Source organism: Theobroma cacao, chromosome 6 (assembly GCF_053813885.1).
Source record: "Theobroma cacao isolate CCN51 chromosome 6, ASM5381388v1, whole genome shotgun sequence".
Taxonomy (NCBI): Eukaryota; Viridiplantae; Streptophyta; class Magnoliopsida; order Malvales; family Malvaceae; genus Theobroma; species Theobroma cacao.
This window is the reverse complement of record NC_142644.1, coordinates 31,443,466-31,461,231: the sequence shown is the minus strand read 5'-3', so window position 1 is coordinate 31,461,231 and position 17,766 is coordinate 31,443,466. Positions and strand designations below refer to the sequence as shown.

The 17,766-nt window shown below is 37.1% G+C and overlaps 3 protein-coding genes across 6 annotated transcripts; 2 read left to right on the top strand and 1 right to left on the bottom strand.

The window, feature by feature from the left end:
• Nucleotides 1-447: 447 nt before the first annotated feature.
• Nucleotides 448-5,585, top strand: RAP74 (transcription initiation factor IIF subunit alpha RAP74). Of its 3 annotated transcripts, XM_018123365.2 has the most exons (10): nt 448-683; nt 764-899; nt 1,032-1,190; nt 1,601-1,746; nt 1,889-2,259; nt 2,841-2,953; nt 3,634-3,762; nt 4,028-4,243; nt 4,345-4,596; nt 5,208-5,585. In XM_018123365.2, the coding sequence occupies exons 2-10, from the start codon at nt 810-812 to the stop codon at nt 5,298-5,300; spliced, it is 1,569 nt and encodes a 522-aa protein (XP_017978854.1). In that variant the 5' UTR covers nt 448-683; nt 764-809; the 3' UTR covers nt 5,301-5,585. The 3 variants fall into 3 exon arrangements, with proteins under 3 accessions (XP_017978854.1, XP_017978853.1, XP_007026249.1); XM_018123364.2 differs by having other exon boundaries at nt 448-899; XM_007026187.3 differs by lacking the exon at nt 1,032-1,190 and having other exon boundaries at nt 448-899.
• Nucleotides 5,586-5,623: 38 nt separating this feature from the next.
• Nucleotides 5,624-7,026, bottom strand: LOC18597268 (umecyanin-like). Its single transcript, XM_007026191.3, has 2 exons — nt 6,652-7,026; nt 5,624-6,113 (listed from the first exon to the last, which is right to left on the bottom strand). Exons 1-2 carry the CDS (start codon nt 6,821-6,823, stop codon nt 5,734-5,736), a joined length of 552 nt encoding a protein of 183 aa, XP_007026253.3. The 5' UTR covers nt 6,824-7,026; the 3' UTR covers nt 5,624-5,733.
• Nucleotides 7,027-11,638: 4,612 nt separating this feature from the next.
• On the top strand, nt 11,639-17,462 carry CDS2 (cytidinediphosphate diacylglycerol synthase 2). Of its 2 annotated transcripts, none has more exons than XM_007026183.3 (12): nt 11,639-11,799; nt 13,157-13,347; nt 13,501-13,754; nt 13,884-14,035; nt 14,314-14,455; nt 14,718-14,874; nt 15,567-15,614; nt 15,706-15,792; nt 16,296-16,424; nt 16,532-16,588; nt 16,935-17,018; nt 17,132-17,462. In XM_007026183.3, the coding sequence occupies exons 2-12, from the start codon at nt 13,273-13,275 to the stop codon at nt 17,216-17,218; spliced, it is 1,272 nt and encodes a 423-aa protein (XP_007026245.1). In that variant the 5' UTR covers nt 11,639-11,799; nt 13,157-13,272; the 3' UTR covers nt 17,219-17,462. The 2 variants fall into 2 exon arrangements, with proteins under 2 accessions (XP_007026245.1, XP_007026246.1); XM_007026184.3 differs by having other exon boundaries at nt 11,645-11,799; nt 13,162-13,347.
• The last annotated feature ends 304 nt before the right edge of the window (nt 17,463-17,766 follow it).

Below are 17,766 nucleotides of genomic sequence, written 5' to 3'. Positions count from 1 at the left end.
CGAATCAAATATTTTATCCTCCATTCAATTTCTAAAAATGTGTGAAGAGCTTGTTCTTTGGTTTTTTGTGGCAATTTTGTTAATAAAATATCAATTATGTTTTCTGTTTATTAAATTAGCACAAGTATTAACTTAGAATGAAGAAAAATTGACATAATATGGGTAATTAAGTGATAACAAGCAACCCTACTTAGATTCTATTGAATATTTTTATAATTCGAATTTTAAAAATATTTAGTATTATATAGTAATATTTATTTATTTAAAATTCGTATATTATATCGAATTTAATTATGTATGATACAACATGATATCAACGAAAAACTATAAAAATTCATATATTATATCGAATATAATTAGATATTGAAAGTGTAATAAGGTTTTAAATTATGAGTTAAATTATCCAAAGTCAAAAGTTCGTTAAATTATAAAACGGGCCATCAAAACTTCACACGTGTCCAACGCGCTTCTCGTGAGGGAAACGCTACTTCGATCCTCGTCCTTCTGTATCTCCCAAATCAAGAACTCCATCGATCGGAGTCTCTCTCGTTTCTTGCCTTACATCGATACAAGAATCGTCGAATTAAATTCTCTATCGAATCCATTTCCTTATGTTCTTTGATTGTCAATCAACTCGGAAAAACGCGCGTATAGTTTTGATTTGTTCATTTTCTTTTTGAAACGTTAGTTTAAAACCCTAGCCTCGTTGTTTTTGTTCGTCTTGGAAGATGTCTTTTGATCTGATGTTGAAGTCGTCATGTAGCGGATGCGGGTCTACCGTCGATCTGTACGGAAGCAACTGCAAGCACATGACCTTGTGCGTGACGTGTGGCAAAACCATGGCAGAGAACCAAGGCAAATGCTTCGAATGTGGCGCCATTGTTACCCGCTTGATCCGTGTTCGTCTTCTTCTTTCGCCTTCGTGTTTCTATTACAGTTTTAGCAGTAATTAAGATTGATTAGTGAATAGAATTTTTGAAATTAGATTAGTAAATATTCAGTGTAATTTGTGGATTCTTTCTTTAATTTAGGAATACAATGTTAGACCAAGTCCTAGCACCGACAAGAACTTCTTTATTGGTCGGTTTATGAGTGGGTTGCCCAGTTTTTCAAAGAAGAAAAACGCTGAGAATAAATGGTCTCTGCAAAAAGAAGGACTGCAAGGACGCCAACTTACTGATCCTTTGCGGGTATTTGATTTTATACTTATCAGCTGTTGCTTGCATGTTCCTACCTTTCACTGTAACACGAGATAGCTAAAATTTTCTGGTGAATACTCCAAATTCCAGAAAAAGGGTGAGAACATTGAAAAGTATATCTTTAAAGAAAGTTTTATGGAGTTCTTTCTCTATTTTCAAAGCCAGACCAATATTTTTTCTGTTGGCATGTAATGTTTTTTGCTTGCTGTAGAAGTAGGGGTAAGGAGTAGAGTATAACATCATATTTTTCATTTGCGCAACCACAGTGGATGATTACAGCAATATAATAAGTAAAATCTATATTATTAGGAAGAAAAATTCTCCTTTTCCTTGACTGATATAGTTTATACCCTTCATTCCTTTCATGCTGACCGTCAATATTGTTGATTCATATTGTTTAGGAAAAATATAAGAACAAACCTTGGATGTTGGAGGACGAAACAGGCCAGGCTCAGTATCAGGGCCATCTGGAAGGTTCACAGTCAGCAACTTATTACTTGCTTATGATGCAAGGAAAGGAATTTGTAGCTATTCCGGCTGGTTCTTGGTATGAATGGCATATTTAATTGTTTGTTTTGAGTATTTAAAGCTGTTGCCACCACTGCACTATTATAGGTTATTTGCAGTGGAAATATTGCTACATTTGATACTTGTTAGATGGGATTTTCAATTGTGGCACTCTTTGACAGGTACAATTTCAACAAGGTTGCACAATATAAACAACTTACATTGGAAGAAGCAGAAGAAAAAATGAAGAACAGGAGGAAGACTGCAGATGGATATGAGAGATGGATGATGAAAGCTGCAAACAATGGAGCTGCTGCATTTGGCGAAGTGGAGAAGTTTGATGACAAGGATAACAGTGTGGCTGGTGGTAAGGGGCGTAAAAAACCAACTGGTGATGATGATGAAGGTCATGTATCAGATAGAGGAGAGGAAGATGAAGAAGAGGAGGCAGCTAGAAAGAATAGGCTTGGACTCGACAAAAAAGGTGGTGATGATGATGAAGAAGGTCCAAGGGGAGGTGATCTTGATATGGATGATGATGATATTGAGAAGGGTGAGCATTAGTCATGTTTATGTCTTAGTTGGTGAGGTCTATTTCTTGTTAATTGTCATTTAGATTTATTCACTATTTCATTTAATCCTCCAAATCAAACCAGAAGGCCAATGAAGTTAGCAGTGAAATATACCTTAAATATGGTGTGAGAAGACAACTTTAAAAAAAAAAAAAAAAATAATAATAATAATAATAAATATATATATATATATATATATATATAGTGAGAGATGATAGTGACAATTAATTAATTCTCCTGAATGGGGCTTTCCCATTAACTGGACCTTGACTATCCATAATTTTGAATAAATGGTTAAAATGCATTTCTGTACCTTGTAGTTAACCCAGAACTGTGTGGTTTAAGGCTTGGCTGAATGTACTTTATGGATTGGATTCCTCTAATTTTTTTCCCAATATATGTCTAATTGAATAACAGAATTACCTGAAAAGGTATATGCCAATGCTGTTCTTAGTGATGTGCACATGCATACACATCTAACAATGAAGGTCCCTAGCTTTTCCCTTCTGATAGCAGAATTTGTGATTTCATCCCTGGTTTATTTATGTGCGTTTTCATTTAGGTGATGATTGGGAGCATGAAGAAATATTCACTGATGATGATGAAGCTGTTGGTAATGAACCTGAGGAAAGGGATCTGGCCCCAGAAGTTCCTGCTCCTCCGGAAATTAAGGAGGTCTGTTTTGTATGTTTTATTAAACTTGCAAGTTGAGGGTAGCATTGCCTTGCTAGGATCTTGTTTGTCTTGTCAGAATCAGTTTCAAACTTCGTAAATATACCAAGACAATGAAAACCTTTAGCAACTTTGTAGTGGATGGGACATCATTCCACCCAGTTTATAATTTATCTATTCAAAACCTGGCTGCATAGATTTTATTTTGTGACAGTTGGTTAAGAGGAAAGTGAGATTATCATAAAGAAAATCTAGTACTGTGATAAACACAAGTTCTTGAGACCATCTTATAAACGTCCAAAAGAGGCTCCCCCCTTTGGTATCAGAAGAATCTATTGAAAGAATGCCAATGAACGTAAATTTTTTCAGTTTCAAGAAGCGATATAATGCAAGATTATCTATGCTTGAGAGTTATCTTGTCTTTGGTGATAGACTGCTTTACTACCACAACTTTGCTGCACATATGCATCATTTGGATTTTCACTGAACACCTGATTCAGAGTAAAGCTATGCTAGTAAATGCTTGCATTTTGTGTGTGCGCGTTTCTTTTTTTCATGAAAACAGTTATCTACTTCTGTTGCTAGGATGATATTTCTTTTAGTATCATTTTATAAAGCATCATAATGACTGGAATTTTGGGTCTCCTTTATAGCAATGGTAGATAATTTTTTTTTTCTTCTAGGACGAAGATGAGGAGGATGAAGAGCAGGAAGGAGGACTGAGTAAGTCTGGAAAAGAGTTGAAGAAGTTACTAGGGAAAGCTGGTGGGCTTAATGATTCAGATGCAGATGATGATGATGACGATGACGATGTAAGTTTTTAAGATACCTATTGGTTGATTGTAAAACTTTATTAGCTAACAAAAGCTGATAAGAATAATGTAGCTTTCTTTTATTTCATTCTTGTTGACCATTTTCTGTATAGTTATAGTGCATATGTTATCTCTTCTTTAATAAGAGAGATCTAACTGATCAGATGCCTGATTTTACGTGAAATTTTTTATGAGAATCGCTGTCTATTCCAATTATGCTTATGCCAAGAGGGTTTTTCTTTTTTCTTCTTTTTTTCTTCTCCAGGACGATGATATGAGCTTTAATCCTGCTCCAGCCTCTAAACAGAAGGATGCACCTAAAGAAGAACCTGCTGATAACAGTCCAATGAAACCAGCATCTTCAGCTTCTGCTCGGGGAACTTCAACTGCATCTAAGTCAGCAAAGGGAAAGAGAAAAGCAAATGGTGATGATACAAAAGCATCTAATGGTACCCCTCTGAAGAAGGTTAAATCAGAAACTGTATGTTACTAAAGCTCATAAACTTGCATCTTTGCAACTGTAGATATGTTAAGAAGAAATTTGTTTTACGTTGTAACTTAATTTGTACTTTTGAGGGACAGGATTCAAAATCTTCTGTGAAAGAGGAAAGCGCATCTGCTTCCAAAGGCAGTGTGCCTCCCAAAGGCACACCATCATCTGCAAAAGCTGGATCAACATCATCGGCTGTTACATCATCATCTGCAAAAGCAGGATCAGCATCAACTGCTGGACCTGTAACTGAAGAAGAAATTAGGGCCGTTTTATTGCAAAAGGCACCTGTAACGACCTCAGATCTTGTTGCTAAATTTAAAGCTAGGCTAAAATCTCCGGAGGTATGATTTGTTTTCCACAATCCAACCTTCTTTTTTTGCTTTTTTGGTGCTTGAAAGTGACTTATTCGTTTTATTGGTTTAATATTTATGGTGATGTGTTTGCTGAAATCTATAATCACTTGATCCTTTATGTCCATAGATTCAGCATTGATAGTAACGTGCAATGTGTAAATAGTTGTTATATTGTTATTAGATTCTTTTTAATTTCAGAGTGTCCACATCTGTCTTTAAGATAGAAAATCTCCTTTCCATCTTAGAAGAATAAACCGCATCCTTCTTTAAGATAGAAAATCTGCTTTCCATCTTAGAAGAATAAACATTTCTGTATAATAGGTTTGTGCTTGCATATTAGTAACTGCAGTAGGATGTACTAGACCAAAAAGGCAAGATAGGCCCTTCAACTTTACTCGAGAGATAAAATAGAAAAATGAAAAATTTTACTCAAGATATTTTCAGTTTGTTTATGCATTTGTTTCAGTCTCACTTTTGTTTTTCTTTTCAATGGATGATACATTCTTCTTACTCTCTATTAATTTTTTTTTAAAGAAGAAATTGTTCTCAATAATATTGACGTATTACTCTCTCAAAGTTGATAAATTTCTTTGGTGCAGGACAAGAAGGCTTTCGCAGATATTCTTAGGCGAATTTCTAAGATACAAAAGACGAATGGACCTAATAACTACGTCGTCTTGAGAGATAAGTAATGGTTGGATCTCCATGTTTTAACCTTGTGCCATAATCAATTCCTTATGCTCTGTTCTCAAGAGAGAGGGGAAAGAAATGGTGGGGCTGGCATTTTCTGGAAATTGATTTGGCCAGGGATGATCCCTGTTTCAGCAAAAAGGCTAGAAAGAAGGGTTGGTAAGGGGAGATTTGGTCTATCCTTTTAAGCAAGCAGGCTTTCTGTTTTCTTGTGAATTTTTAGACGGGTACCTGAACGTTGTATACCAACATGTATTTTCCAGAATTTACAGTTTCACATTTTGCCATTGGGACTTACGAAATTTTCCGCAAAATGGCTAAGGCATTGAGACTAAAATCATTTAGAGATTAAAAGTAGAACAACATTTCAAGCTCCATGCGAGTTTTTACATCTGAACTCTGAAAGCATTAGGTAAACAAAACATAGCTTGAAACTTAAAAGGTGAAGGAGGCCATAAGGCAAAGCCAAAGCGCAACCGATAACAACAAAAAGCTTCCGTAAATCTTAACTGATCCGGAAGGGGTAGTGGGCGCCGCCGCAGCCATGGTCGAAATGGAGTTCTCTGACGACGCTGCAACTTTGGGCTTCTCCGTCACAGCGGTCCCGGAAGGCAGAACCTCCACGTTTACCTTTAGGCCGTTCTTGCAGCTCTCAGGCTTGCTGCTTACGAAGTATCGGGTCCCTTCCCCATCCAATGGGATTCCATCTAAGCCGTCTGTGTACATCCTTATGGGGTTGCTTACATCGCACGACTCGTATTCATCCTGGCTCTTGAGCTCAATGATGCTCTCCTGTGCTGCAGAGTAGGCGAACCCTGCCCAACAGTTTGATAAGACCCAGGATTATCCTCGTGAATGTTAGTTGAAGTACAAACCAAGATATTTTGTCTCAAAGATTAACAATGTAAACCCCAAGACTTGCTACCTACTTTTCTCAAGAAACAGAGAAAAGTACGGAATTTTAACTTGCTAAATGCTAAGCATTAAGCTCCTGGCAGAAAATCTCTGGGTTTTCTTCTTTAGTTTTCTCGGAAAGTTAAATGGTACGTTTCTTTGTCAGGATTTCCATTTGTGGGTCAGAGCGGCTTACAGATTGATCCATTCATATTTTCTTCAGGAAAGCATATATGCTAGTAAGAAACAGTTGGGTTATAGGTTAAGGCTGTGCTGGTAAATGGTGAAGGAGAACAGATTTCTACTTTACTACATATTTTACTATATGGGAGTAGGGAACGAGTCCCTTCCCTTTGATACGAATCAGTAAAGGTAGAGCTACAACCAGATGCGAACAGGATGAAAGAAGGAGCTGAAATGTTTTCTAGGCTCATTGAAAAGAGTAAAGTAGAAGCTTACAGATTTTGTCTCCGACCCTGAAGCTCCTACCCGAGGACCAAGATGCCACGTCAGAGGAAGGGTCCCACCCACGGTCACCTCCGACCACATGGTGCACTTGGGCTCCGACCCACTTCCCTCCAAGGCTCGCTGCCATGATAACCAGAGCCATCACCATCTTCACGATAGCCATCGTCACTGAATAGGGGAACTGCGAAAGCTGCTTCTTTGAGACTGAAAGAAAGGAAGAAGTGAAGTGTTCGTTAAGCAAGAAAGGGGCGCCTTTTTAGCACGGTCAGGAAAGGCTTCCAGGCAATTTCCTACACGAAACAGACTGACAAGAGGAATGGTTGGTGTGAGCCCACAAAACTTATCTGAAAGTACCCACTCTTCGAGGTCTTGGAGGGCTCTCCATGCACGGCCCAATCTCTTTCTTGGCTTCATCCCCAGTGACAACCATACCCTATGGTTGGTCGAAAGTTGCACACCATGGTTCATGGAGTAACAACCAACAACTACCATTCTACGCGAACTTGTTTGCCTTAACAAGAACTTTCCCTTTCTTTCATTGTTTCAGCTTTTCTTCAGGGAAAAAACAAAAGGGAATGTTCGTTATTCAATCTACTTTCATTACTTTGCAATTGCATACATTATCATATGAGATTTGATTATGAAAGGGAATGGTTGATGTTGGACCTTGGAAAGCAATACGAAAAACATTTTCTTTATTTCTTCTAGATTCTCATTTAGATTCACGAGATGGAAAGTGTCAGCTCCCATTCCAACAGTACGGCATTAACAGGCCAAATAATTTTCGACAGTTTACTTACCAAACATCTGCCATAAACCACAGGCCCATAGCCATGGATGCATTAAATTGGTGTACATGGTAGCATCTTCTAAGCATGAAATGTTTTACTTATTGGCTTGTTGCCTTCGGGTTTTACGATTGAAAGCATGTGGACATATCAGCTTTCCACGTAAGAAAGCATCACAGAAGAACTGACAAAGATAGAAAAAGAATCGTGGTTAGACGATTTCAAACCAAAGTTTTCCAGTTGTCCATCTGTAAGTATAGATACGTATATGGCGGAGAATGAGCCACCCCAAGTTTTTTTTTTTGGAGAGAAATCGCTCTCTGCCTTGTCAATGTCATTGCCATGTTTGAGTAATATATTGAGTCGTGTAACTTCCGTTTGTCATCTCTGCTGTTTGTCTCTTTTCAGGGTTTTGGCGAAGCAGATTATCTTTAATCTTTTCCCTTGGAATCCAGCTAGCTAGAGATGATCTGTTAACCCCATGGTCCCATTTATCTTTTTTTAGGCCTGGGGTTTGCCGCATCGTCGGCAGCTCCGCCTAGGTGGTATTGCAACCCCACCTTTTTGAACTCTAGCTAAAGGCCAGCCGCCCCCTACATTCTACTGCAGTACTCTACCTACACTGTCTTTTTCTTCTCTCTCCCTTAACCCCCAGTTTCAAGCTTCAAACAAGAATAACAAGAATCCCAAAAACAATAATTAATTTATGAAACATTTGTAACAGAGAATCGAGCTAATCCATTTTGATCCGATGGCAATAGGCTTAGGTGCCAATGGTTATTAAACTCTTAAAAGAGACCTGGACCAAAGTCCTATACATGTAATTCCTGTAAGAGAAGGTGATTATGAGAAAGATTTTGACCATTTACATTATCAAGCAAGAAACACCAGGAAAGATCAATGTCTGGCAGCAGGCCTGCAGGAGGAAGCAGACATTAAAAGGATCCTTGATCACCACCAAATGTCCCCGCCGGTGAGTAAAATACCACAATGTCAGCCTCCTCAGGCAACCTAAAGCTCACCTTCTTCTTCAACTTCCCACTTTGGCTTCTGCTAAACGACGAACACGAAGCATCTCCTGAAGAAAGATCCACGAAGAAACTGTCTGTTGGTGTGAAGAGAACAGCTTGGGGAGCTCTAGAAGAAGATAGATGTACCTTTGTAGAGAAGTGTTTGAAGACATAAAGTTCGCCTCCATTGAGACAATCAGGCTTCATTCGTGCAGGACCGGGAGAAGCTAATAGCCAGTCCTCTAGAGTCAAATTCGGCACCTTTATAATCCTCTTCTCTGGTGATTGCAGCTGTCTTTTCTGGTTCTTCTTCGTCTTCGTCTACCTCTTGTTCAAGCACTCGGGCTTGATCTCTTCAATTATGGATGATCTATGATTTGAACTCAATGCCTTAGCTTCTCGCTTTGAACTGGAGTGCTTGCTTACTTTTGCTCCCATTGGACCTCTCCTTCGGAAATAAAACCACCAATGACAAATAGCATGGATGATTAGCAAAACTGGGAGAGCTTGGGTTAGTATTTCTGAGGAGATTATATACAGCAAAGGGGGGTATCAAGACGGAGAAATCTAGGGAGGGATGTCAATGATCATTGTTAATTTTATTGATCTTTCATCATCTCTAATATAACAAGAATTTCGAATCCAACTTCATTAATTTGACAAAAAGTCAAAAACCAGTGATGAAAGCAAGGTGACTTGTAGTTAAGATCATTCAAGAACAAGACAATACGACAAGCACACTCTCCACATTTATGGAATCAGAGGATTCAGTGGTCTTTGATATCCATTTTTGTCTGATGAAAAATTAACAGTTGGAACAAACGAAAACTCTGCTGCATTTGAGATATAGACTCATCCAAGAAAGTTTTCCACTTACCCCATATGGAGCTCTATGAAGAGACTAATTGTGACAGGTACCTTTTATCTGTTTTCTTGGGCATGGCAGCATCCATGGACTGCGGCTGCACCATGTATAAAGTTGGAAAATTTTACGGATCATTGCTTCTAAGTTTGCCAATTGGACTTTGCTTAAGCAAGATGGACAGATGGAGTCTTAATTACTGTTTTGACTGACAAACTGCAAGAGTACAAAAGCACAAACCCGGCCAAAGAATACCACAGGACTGGACTAATTAGATGCCATCAAGATTATTGGTTTTGTTGCTTCTCATGAGCTAAGAACAGCTATTGCTCAATATTGATCGGAGTGTAAAGATCAGCCATGGCCGTGAGTTACTAACCCTTGTTCCTTCTTCAAAACTCTAGTTCAAAATTACTGATCTGGTCCACATTCTTGGACTACCGAGCAGTACCATCTCATAACTAACAGACAACTAATCTTTGGCATGCGGCAGCAATAATGGGCTCCAATCTCAGTTTAAGAGGTATAGATTTTGCAAAGTACACAAATCATGAAAGATTAGCCGCTTAAAACCACATCTATATGTCTAGCACGATGGTGAATCGATGCCTAAGGAAGAAGTGAGGACTACAAGTTCTAACACCTAATGACAGAACATCATCGAGCAAGAGAGCGTTCATACAATTTTTAGGTGCAAATGTTGTTTTTAGATCATAAATGTGAAATTCCAAGAAAAATTTCAGTTTTGTACATTGTGAAGAAGGAAGAAGCAACCAAACCAATTAGAGCTTGGTGCTGCTTACTCCAGAAAATAACTAAAAATCAAGGAAGAAAAACAACAGAATCACACAGGATAAAAGAGAAGAACTTCCATGGGTGCAGATGTGACATTTCCTTCTCTGTAAAAAATGGGGTGTTTCAAATTTCCATGCATCTTCCCTACCAATTGTATGAAAGTAGAATTGCTTGGAAACAGGAACAAGCTTCTCAATTTTAGCAGAGCCTCAAAATCTTCTGCTTGCATTAATGCCTATGATGCTGCCCTTTGCTCTATCTTTCTTTAATGCTGGTATCGCCATTTGCTTCTGCAAGTCTTGATGTCATGCTGCTAGTAACGCTCTCGGAATGTGAACCTATTCTGCAATTCTAACCAGGAACATGTCATGTCTTTTGCCATATCTTTATATCTTTGGGCAGCCAGATATTTAATATTCTATCTTCAACTTTGGTATGAAATTAGTTTGGGATGAGCAGAAACTCATCAATATCTTTTCCAGGCAAGTTGACCTCATTAAGAATTTTTAGATTCTCCCATGTGCTCTTCCATTTCTGCAGTTATCTTGGCAGCTGCAGCTATGCCTTAAATGGACTAACTGATTCTATCTTCTCCCCTGACAACTCCAAAATTCAATTGCCAATAGCAGACACATGTTCCATTAAGGAAAGAGTCAAACAACCAAAAAGTCTGAAAAGAAACAAACCAAACGTTTTCCATCTTTAAGGCACCTAGAAATGCAAATCTAGCGGGTAACTTGTTCTGTTTCTTTGCCAGTTTGTATTCGGGTATCTCAATTTGAAGGTTTCCGACAGATATAAGAAAGATTGTTTAAAGCAGGTGGGTTGCTATACATGTCCACAGATACAAGTATACTCAAATAATAATCATATATCCAACTAAATCTAAGATAGAAAAATGAAGTGGGACAGATTGTAACTAGCATTCTCCATGTGAGCTGTGTGGTGTTTGCTTTTCAACAAAAAATAGCCCTTGACATTGCAGGATTTGAATATCAAAATCAGTCAACTTTGGAACTCTTGGGTTACCAAATTTGATTAAGAGAAGGGTTCAAGTAAGAAAAAAAATCCAAGAATCATGAAGTTACACCAGGCAGCATCTTCCTGTGTCCATTTTCAAGATGGATTGGTATAGTGAAATCTTCTTCACATTTGGTACATCTTTCCAGCAAGCCTGCAGTGATTGTTTGAATGTGACTTTGCTGATACTTCTTCTTAACTTTACACAGATATGTAACTTGGACTACAGAACAAAGAATAATTTAGCCACAAAGTTAAAAGTTTTTTGGATGTAGATGATATTTTAGAAAAGTAGAGGGGTCGAAAATTTAAACTCAGCCAATAACAAGTTTTCCATGTATGACCTGAATCATGTTGTCCACGTGGAAAAAAGGTGATCAAACCTATATCTGAAACAGCTGTCTTTCTAGCATTTCTCCTTTTCAAGTACAAAAAAAGAGAACAGTGTTTGTTTGGTTTTTTTTTTTTTAATTTTATAAATAATAATTTTATAATACTTGTTTTAATATTCAAGAAAATTAGTAACCCAAAAAAGTCACCTCCTTTGCTTTGCTTGGCGTCCTCACTCTTTTATTATTCTTTCTTACTCTATCTGTCACTCTTTCCCTTGCTCTCACCTCTCATGCCGGTTTCGAATTTTTACTGCGAGGAAAGCTAAACCCAGGTTTCCAACTCTCTCTCTCTGTCTCTCTTGCTCATATAGTACTTTCTTATATATTTGAAGCTTTTAAATTTTTTTTCTTTCGATCTTATAGGTTCAAGAAAATGAGTTTCTATCTGCTTCAGATTTGTTATTTTCATTTTTTAACGTGTTAAATTTAAGTTTAGTTGGTTCCTTTTTTCTGGGTTTGTGTTATTTGATTCAGTTTCTATAGATTTTGGTAATTAAATAGCTTAAGAGTTTGAGTAAAGTTCTATTTTTTTTTTTTTTTTAAGCTTGCTGGTGGAAACTGGAATAGGAAAGTTTAAATCTTGGTCATGGAAAGCTCAATGGGAGTAGTATATATTCTCTAATTGGTCAATTTTTTTCTTAGATTAGGTATCGTTTTCTCGTCGGGTTGGTTTTTTTTTTTTTCTGTTAAATGTTTGTTATATATTTAGGTTATGGTTGAATCCATGAAACTCTTGTTTGGACCTAATCAAAAGTTGTGTTTCAATATCAAAAAGTTCACTTCATGGTTTGTGCCTGATTTTTATGTAGAGTAGTTTAAGGTTTGAATATTGCCTAGCTGAAAGAAGGAATAAAGATGTGGTCTTGTCAAGTATTCCCACCTTACACTTTCTGTGGTGCTCTCATCTTGTTGGAATATCACTATTTGTCTAAAAATATGAGTGGAGCATCTAATTCCAAAACCATGGTTTTCTTTCAATTTCCATTAAAAAATAAAACAGATCTTTTTTGTGGTTTTTGTTCTTTCTCTTTTGCCTTTTTCTTTGGGGAGGGGGGTTGACAATGAGGTAGCTCCTTGAATGAGAATGTGTCGTGTGGGGTACTGGTCTGTTGTATTAGTTCAGATGACTATCCAGTGAGAACAACTTTAGTAGGGGGTCCTGTAAGGTATAAAAAGGGTAAGATTTGGATTGAATGAAAGAATACCTAAAGACATATGATGTGCATGATTTTGGCCTGGATGGAATTTTCATATTTTTTCAAGGTAGCATATTTTCAATCAGCAGGTGCTTTCTGTCTATGATATGTCTTTTTATTAGCTTTAATGGTTAGGCATTGCGAATGTTAGGCTTTACTTTTCATTCACTGTGCGGGATTAGACAATGTTGAAGTATGTTCCAGAAAAAAGGTTGAAGTGATTATCATGACTGAATTGTTTGCTGCATGCATATGTAAGAGATTTTTGTGTGCCTATGCTTTATTGCTATGTGTCATTTCTTCAACTAGCTGATTACTGCTTTTCTGCTGAAAATTTGTCACTGTGATGGTTTCCTAGATTCCATCCTTGCATTAAGCTAAGTCATCTTCCTTATGTCACTTGTCTTAATAGAATTCATCATGTTTCTTTCAGTGCAGTCCTGGTTGTCTTCTCTTTAAGAGTGTGTAGTTTGGTAGCTCAGGCATCAAATTTTCCTGCAATACAAATATATGTGTGTTTCTGTTAATTGACATCAAAAGTAAAGAGCCATGCAAAAGGAGAATAATACAGCCCCCCCATCAGCTGCTACCGTTCGGATTCGGCACCGTAAACGATCCAATGAGGTTGGTTACTCAACTGCTGATGTGTTTTTATTTAGTTCCTTTTTCATGTTTATGGTCATAGCTGCTGTTTTGTCGCATTTGTAAATGAGACTTTCCCTTTGCAAGCAAGGCAATTTTTTTTCTATACTCCTTTAAATTCAAATATGTTATCAGGTGGTTCCAGAACCTAGCAAAGCAAATGGTGGAAATTTGCTTGTTGATGATCGTAACAAATACAAATCAATGTGGATTCGGACATACTCTACTGTTTGGATGATTGGGGGTTTTGCATTAATTGTCTACATGGGTCATCTCTATATCACAGCTATGGTGGTGGTTATCCAAATATATATGGCAAAGGAGCTGTTCAATCTACTCAGGAAAGCACATGAAGATACACATCTTCCAGGATTTAGGCTATTAAATTGGTGAGAATACTGCTTTTACCATTCATATGGCAACCAAGATTTTTCATGTCATACAAATTAGTCTTGAATCTTACTAGCATTCTGCTTGCGTCTCATTAGAATGTATTCATCTCTATTTTATGGGTGCAGGCACTTCTTCTTCACTGCAATGTTATTTGTGTATGGTCGCCTTCTCAGTCAACCACTCGTCAATACTGTATCTTCAGATAAATTTTTGTATCAGTTTGTTAGCAGCCTTATCAAGTATCATATGGCTATCTGTTACTTCTCATACATTGCAGGTTGGTTAAGCATATTGGTTTAAGTTTTTTGACTTAAAGACATGAAGGAATAATTATGTCAAGCATTCATCAATTGATATCCTAAATTTTAATTTCAAGCAAAGTGGGAATAGATGTCTTCTTTTTCTGTAAATATCTATATTATTTTCTTATATGATTGATGTTCTTCTTACATGTTATTTATGGTGATTGTACCTTGAATTTCCCTTTTATATATAATTACATATAACCACTGAATACTGATATCCTTTATACTGTTTTTTGGTTTTTGGGATCAGGTTTTATGTGGTTTATTCTTACATTGAAGAAGAAGATGTACAAGTATCAATTTGGCCAGTATGCATGGACACATATGATTCTGATTGTGGTGTTCACACAGTCATCCTTTACTGTTGCCAATATCTTTGAAGGAATTTTTTGGTAACTCTTCTCTTCTAAAGCACCCTTCCTGCCTACCTGGTGCACTTGCACACAGATGTGCACATCCATTTGTACACAGTCAAAAAGAAAAAATAAAAAGGGTCTCATTTTGGTAATTTGTCTCATTGGTAAACTGTAATCTGCAACCTTCTAGCTATTTATGCAATCAATTGAATGTTGTTGGTTTTTGACTGTACTCTTTCTCTTTCTCTTTTTGGTCTTCTTCTTTTTGCTTAACCCAGGGAAGTAATTTTTTTTCCAGGTTTCTTCTTCCAGCATCACTTATTGTTATCAATGACATTTTTGCTTATATCTTTGGTTTCTTCTTTGGAAGAACCCCATTAATCAAATTATCTCCAAAGAAAACATGGGAGGGATTTATTGGAGCATCTGTCACGACTATCATCTCTGCGTTCATGGTGAGCACAATTTTTTTCCTCTTTGGAGTTGACTCCATCTTCTTTGTGATTAGGGTTTCATTTATCTTCTGCCAGTTTTACATCACTAGATAGGAAATACACTAGTTACACATGTCAAATAGAATGCAATAATCTAGGAGACTATATAAATATTCAAGTTAACCAGGTTCTTTGTGAAAAGCTTAATGCAGTACTAGTCAGTTCTTATGTTTTGCATGGCAGATGTAGCACTTTTAATGTGGGCAATATGATTGATCCTTCTTACTGGTTGTGTTATGTGGCCTGTCATTTTCTTTATTATTTCCTTTTTCTTGTCTGCATTGTATCAGCTTTAGGAGTCATGGTTGATAGTTTACATGTCTGGACCAGTTTAATAGATTAAATTTTGAGCCTATTCAGTGACGAGCATCCTTCCCAATGATCATTTGTGAAGGATTTATTAAACGACTTGTTCTCTTAGGCATGCATGTGAAAGTCCATCCTAAACCTGTAATCCAAAGATCTAATGCTAATGCCTTGATTTGTGGTGCTGAATAAACTCTCATTTTTCTAACTTGCACTGTGCTCCTATAATGGGAATACATGAACCTTTAAAGGAACTGAGGAAGTTGTGTTATGTGCCTTCTGTTTTATGTATATATTTTCATGCTAGTATGCACTCATAAACATGGAGTGAGTTTTTGAATATGCAGCTTGCAAATATCATGGGTCGTTTCCAGTGGCTAACCTGTCCAAGGAAGGTAATTATTGGATTCAACCTACGCTTAATCCTTCAAGAAGCATGCCAATTCCTTTTTCCGAAAACTTATGGTGTGAGGGTTATGCTTGCAGGATTTATCAACTGGTTGGCTTCAATGTGACCCAGGTCCATTGTTTAAGGCAGAATCTTATACTTTACCAGGATGGATTAGTCAATGGGTAAGCTTACATTTGATTCTATCTGAATTTTTTGCCCTAATTATGCCTTCAGTTGGTATGACTTGGTTTTCTTGAAAAGAGAGGATTGCTTTTTAACTTTCCCATAAAAGTATGTCACTTTGAATTTCTAGTCTGATGGTTCCAAACTCCCTAATTAAAGGGAAAAGACCAGATGTTTGAATTCTGACAGGCAGTCAGCAGATTCTTACTTAAAAATTAACCATTCAGCAGATGAGATGCCATATGCCCATTCCTTCTAGTTCCATATATTAAGCCTTCTAAAAATCTTTAGTGTCTTCAGCAATGCCAATTAGTTGAATGATTATCACCCCAACTCAAAGTGCTTGGGTGTCTTTAAAGCTTGTGGTCAAATTCTTAGGTCTGGAACTTTATTATGGACGATGAAGGTTGCTGATGGGACAGGATAGGGTTAGGTAATAAAGTTAGTTGCCATTCAAAAATGGAAACCTTAAACTCCATTATTTGTTATTCTCATTTTGCAGATTCCTTCGAAAGAGATCTCTGTTCTGCCAGTTCAGTGGCATGCTTTATGCCTTGGTTTGTTTGCATCAATCATAGCACCTTTTGGGGGCTTTTTCGCAAGTGGTTTCAAAAGAGCTTTTAAAATCAAGGTGTGAACTCCTTTCCTATTCTCATGTCATACATATTTTTGCATAGCTTTCTTTGAGATTCTGACTCAAGTATATTCTGTTAACTCCTGCTTTCGATATTGCTACAGGATTTTGGTGATAGTATTCCTGGGCATGGTGGAATTACAGATAGAATGGATTGCCAGGTGAGAAATTGAGGCTTTTTTATTGTAGTTCAACATTTTCAATTAAATCTGGTGCCTGTTTACAAAAGAATTCTTGTATTTACTTATAGCCGTGTGAGGTTTGTAAGTGGTAAAAGTCCTAATTGGACTGTTTTCAACAGAATAATTCGAAACAATCAAGTCTTCTAACTATGAACTCGAAGAGTCATATCTCATGATTATCTGTATTTTGTTTAGAGAGAAGTTTTAATGAATTTAGGGATGACTTCTTGAATGTCTTTGTATGTTGTATTTGATGAAATATTTTATTAGAATGTTGCTTCAATGTGTCCATGCAAGCACTGACTTATCGGGTCATTGAATGTAGATGGTGATGGCGGTCTTTGCATATATCTATCACCAGTCGTTTATTGTGCGTGAAGGCATCTCGGTCGAAATTATCTTGGACCAGGTAAAAATCTATAGTGTTATGCTTATTGATGCTATCCTGTTTTCACTTTAGGTTCATAACAACAAATGTTATAAGTATACCTGTGCTTATACTTAGTGTTTGTTCCGATGCAGATATTGACAAACCTTACTTTTGAGGAGCAGCAAACTCTTCTCGTGAAGCTTGGGCAGATCTTACAGGAAAGACTTGGACATTCTTAAATATGTGGCCTAATTCTGTACCAGCTATTACCTCCTTTCTCCCGCATGTAATGTACATGGTGGTGTAACAACAAAGGAGGAAAAGAAAGTGCTTTGCATATGGTGTTGTCTTTGTTTTACCATTCAAATATTTTTAGGCAAGAGGTATTCTTTATGCCCTCACTCTGTATAGTGTATGTTAAGCCAATTATTTGTTAATTATTATACATGAAACCTTAAGCCAAATAATTTTCTTTTTCCATCAGTTTGAGTATTGCAAAGAGCTAAACAAGCCCAATCATTCTGATGAGGTTGATGCTTGAACCAGTAGCTTCAACTTGTTGATCCCCCCCTTCCATTTTTGTTTCTAGGATTTGGCATGTTTTAGATTAAACTGCTTGGGCAGGAAGCCAGATTGGTCTCTGATGTAGATCGCTTGTTCAATCTGTTTCAACTTGACTGGTGCCAAGAGATGTGCATGGGTCATTCATGCCCAAATAAGTCGAAAAGCTTATTGAATCCAGAAATGGTGTGTTTTCCATTTGAGGAGAGAAATGGGAAGAAAACTC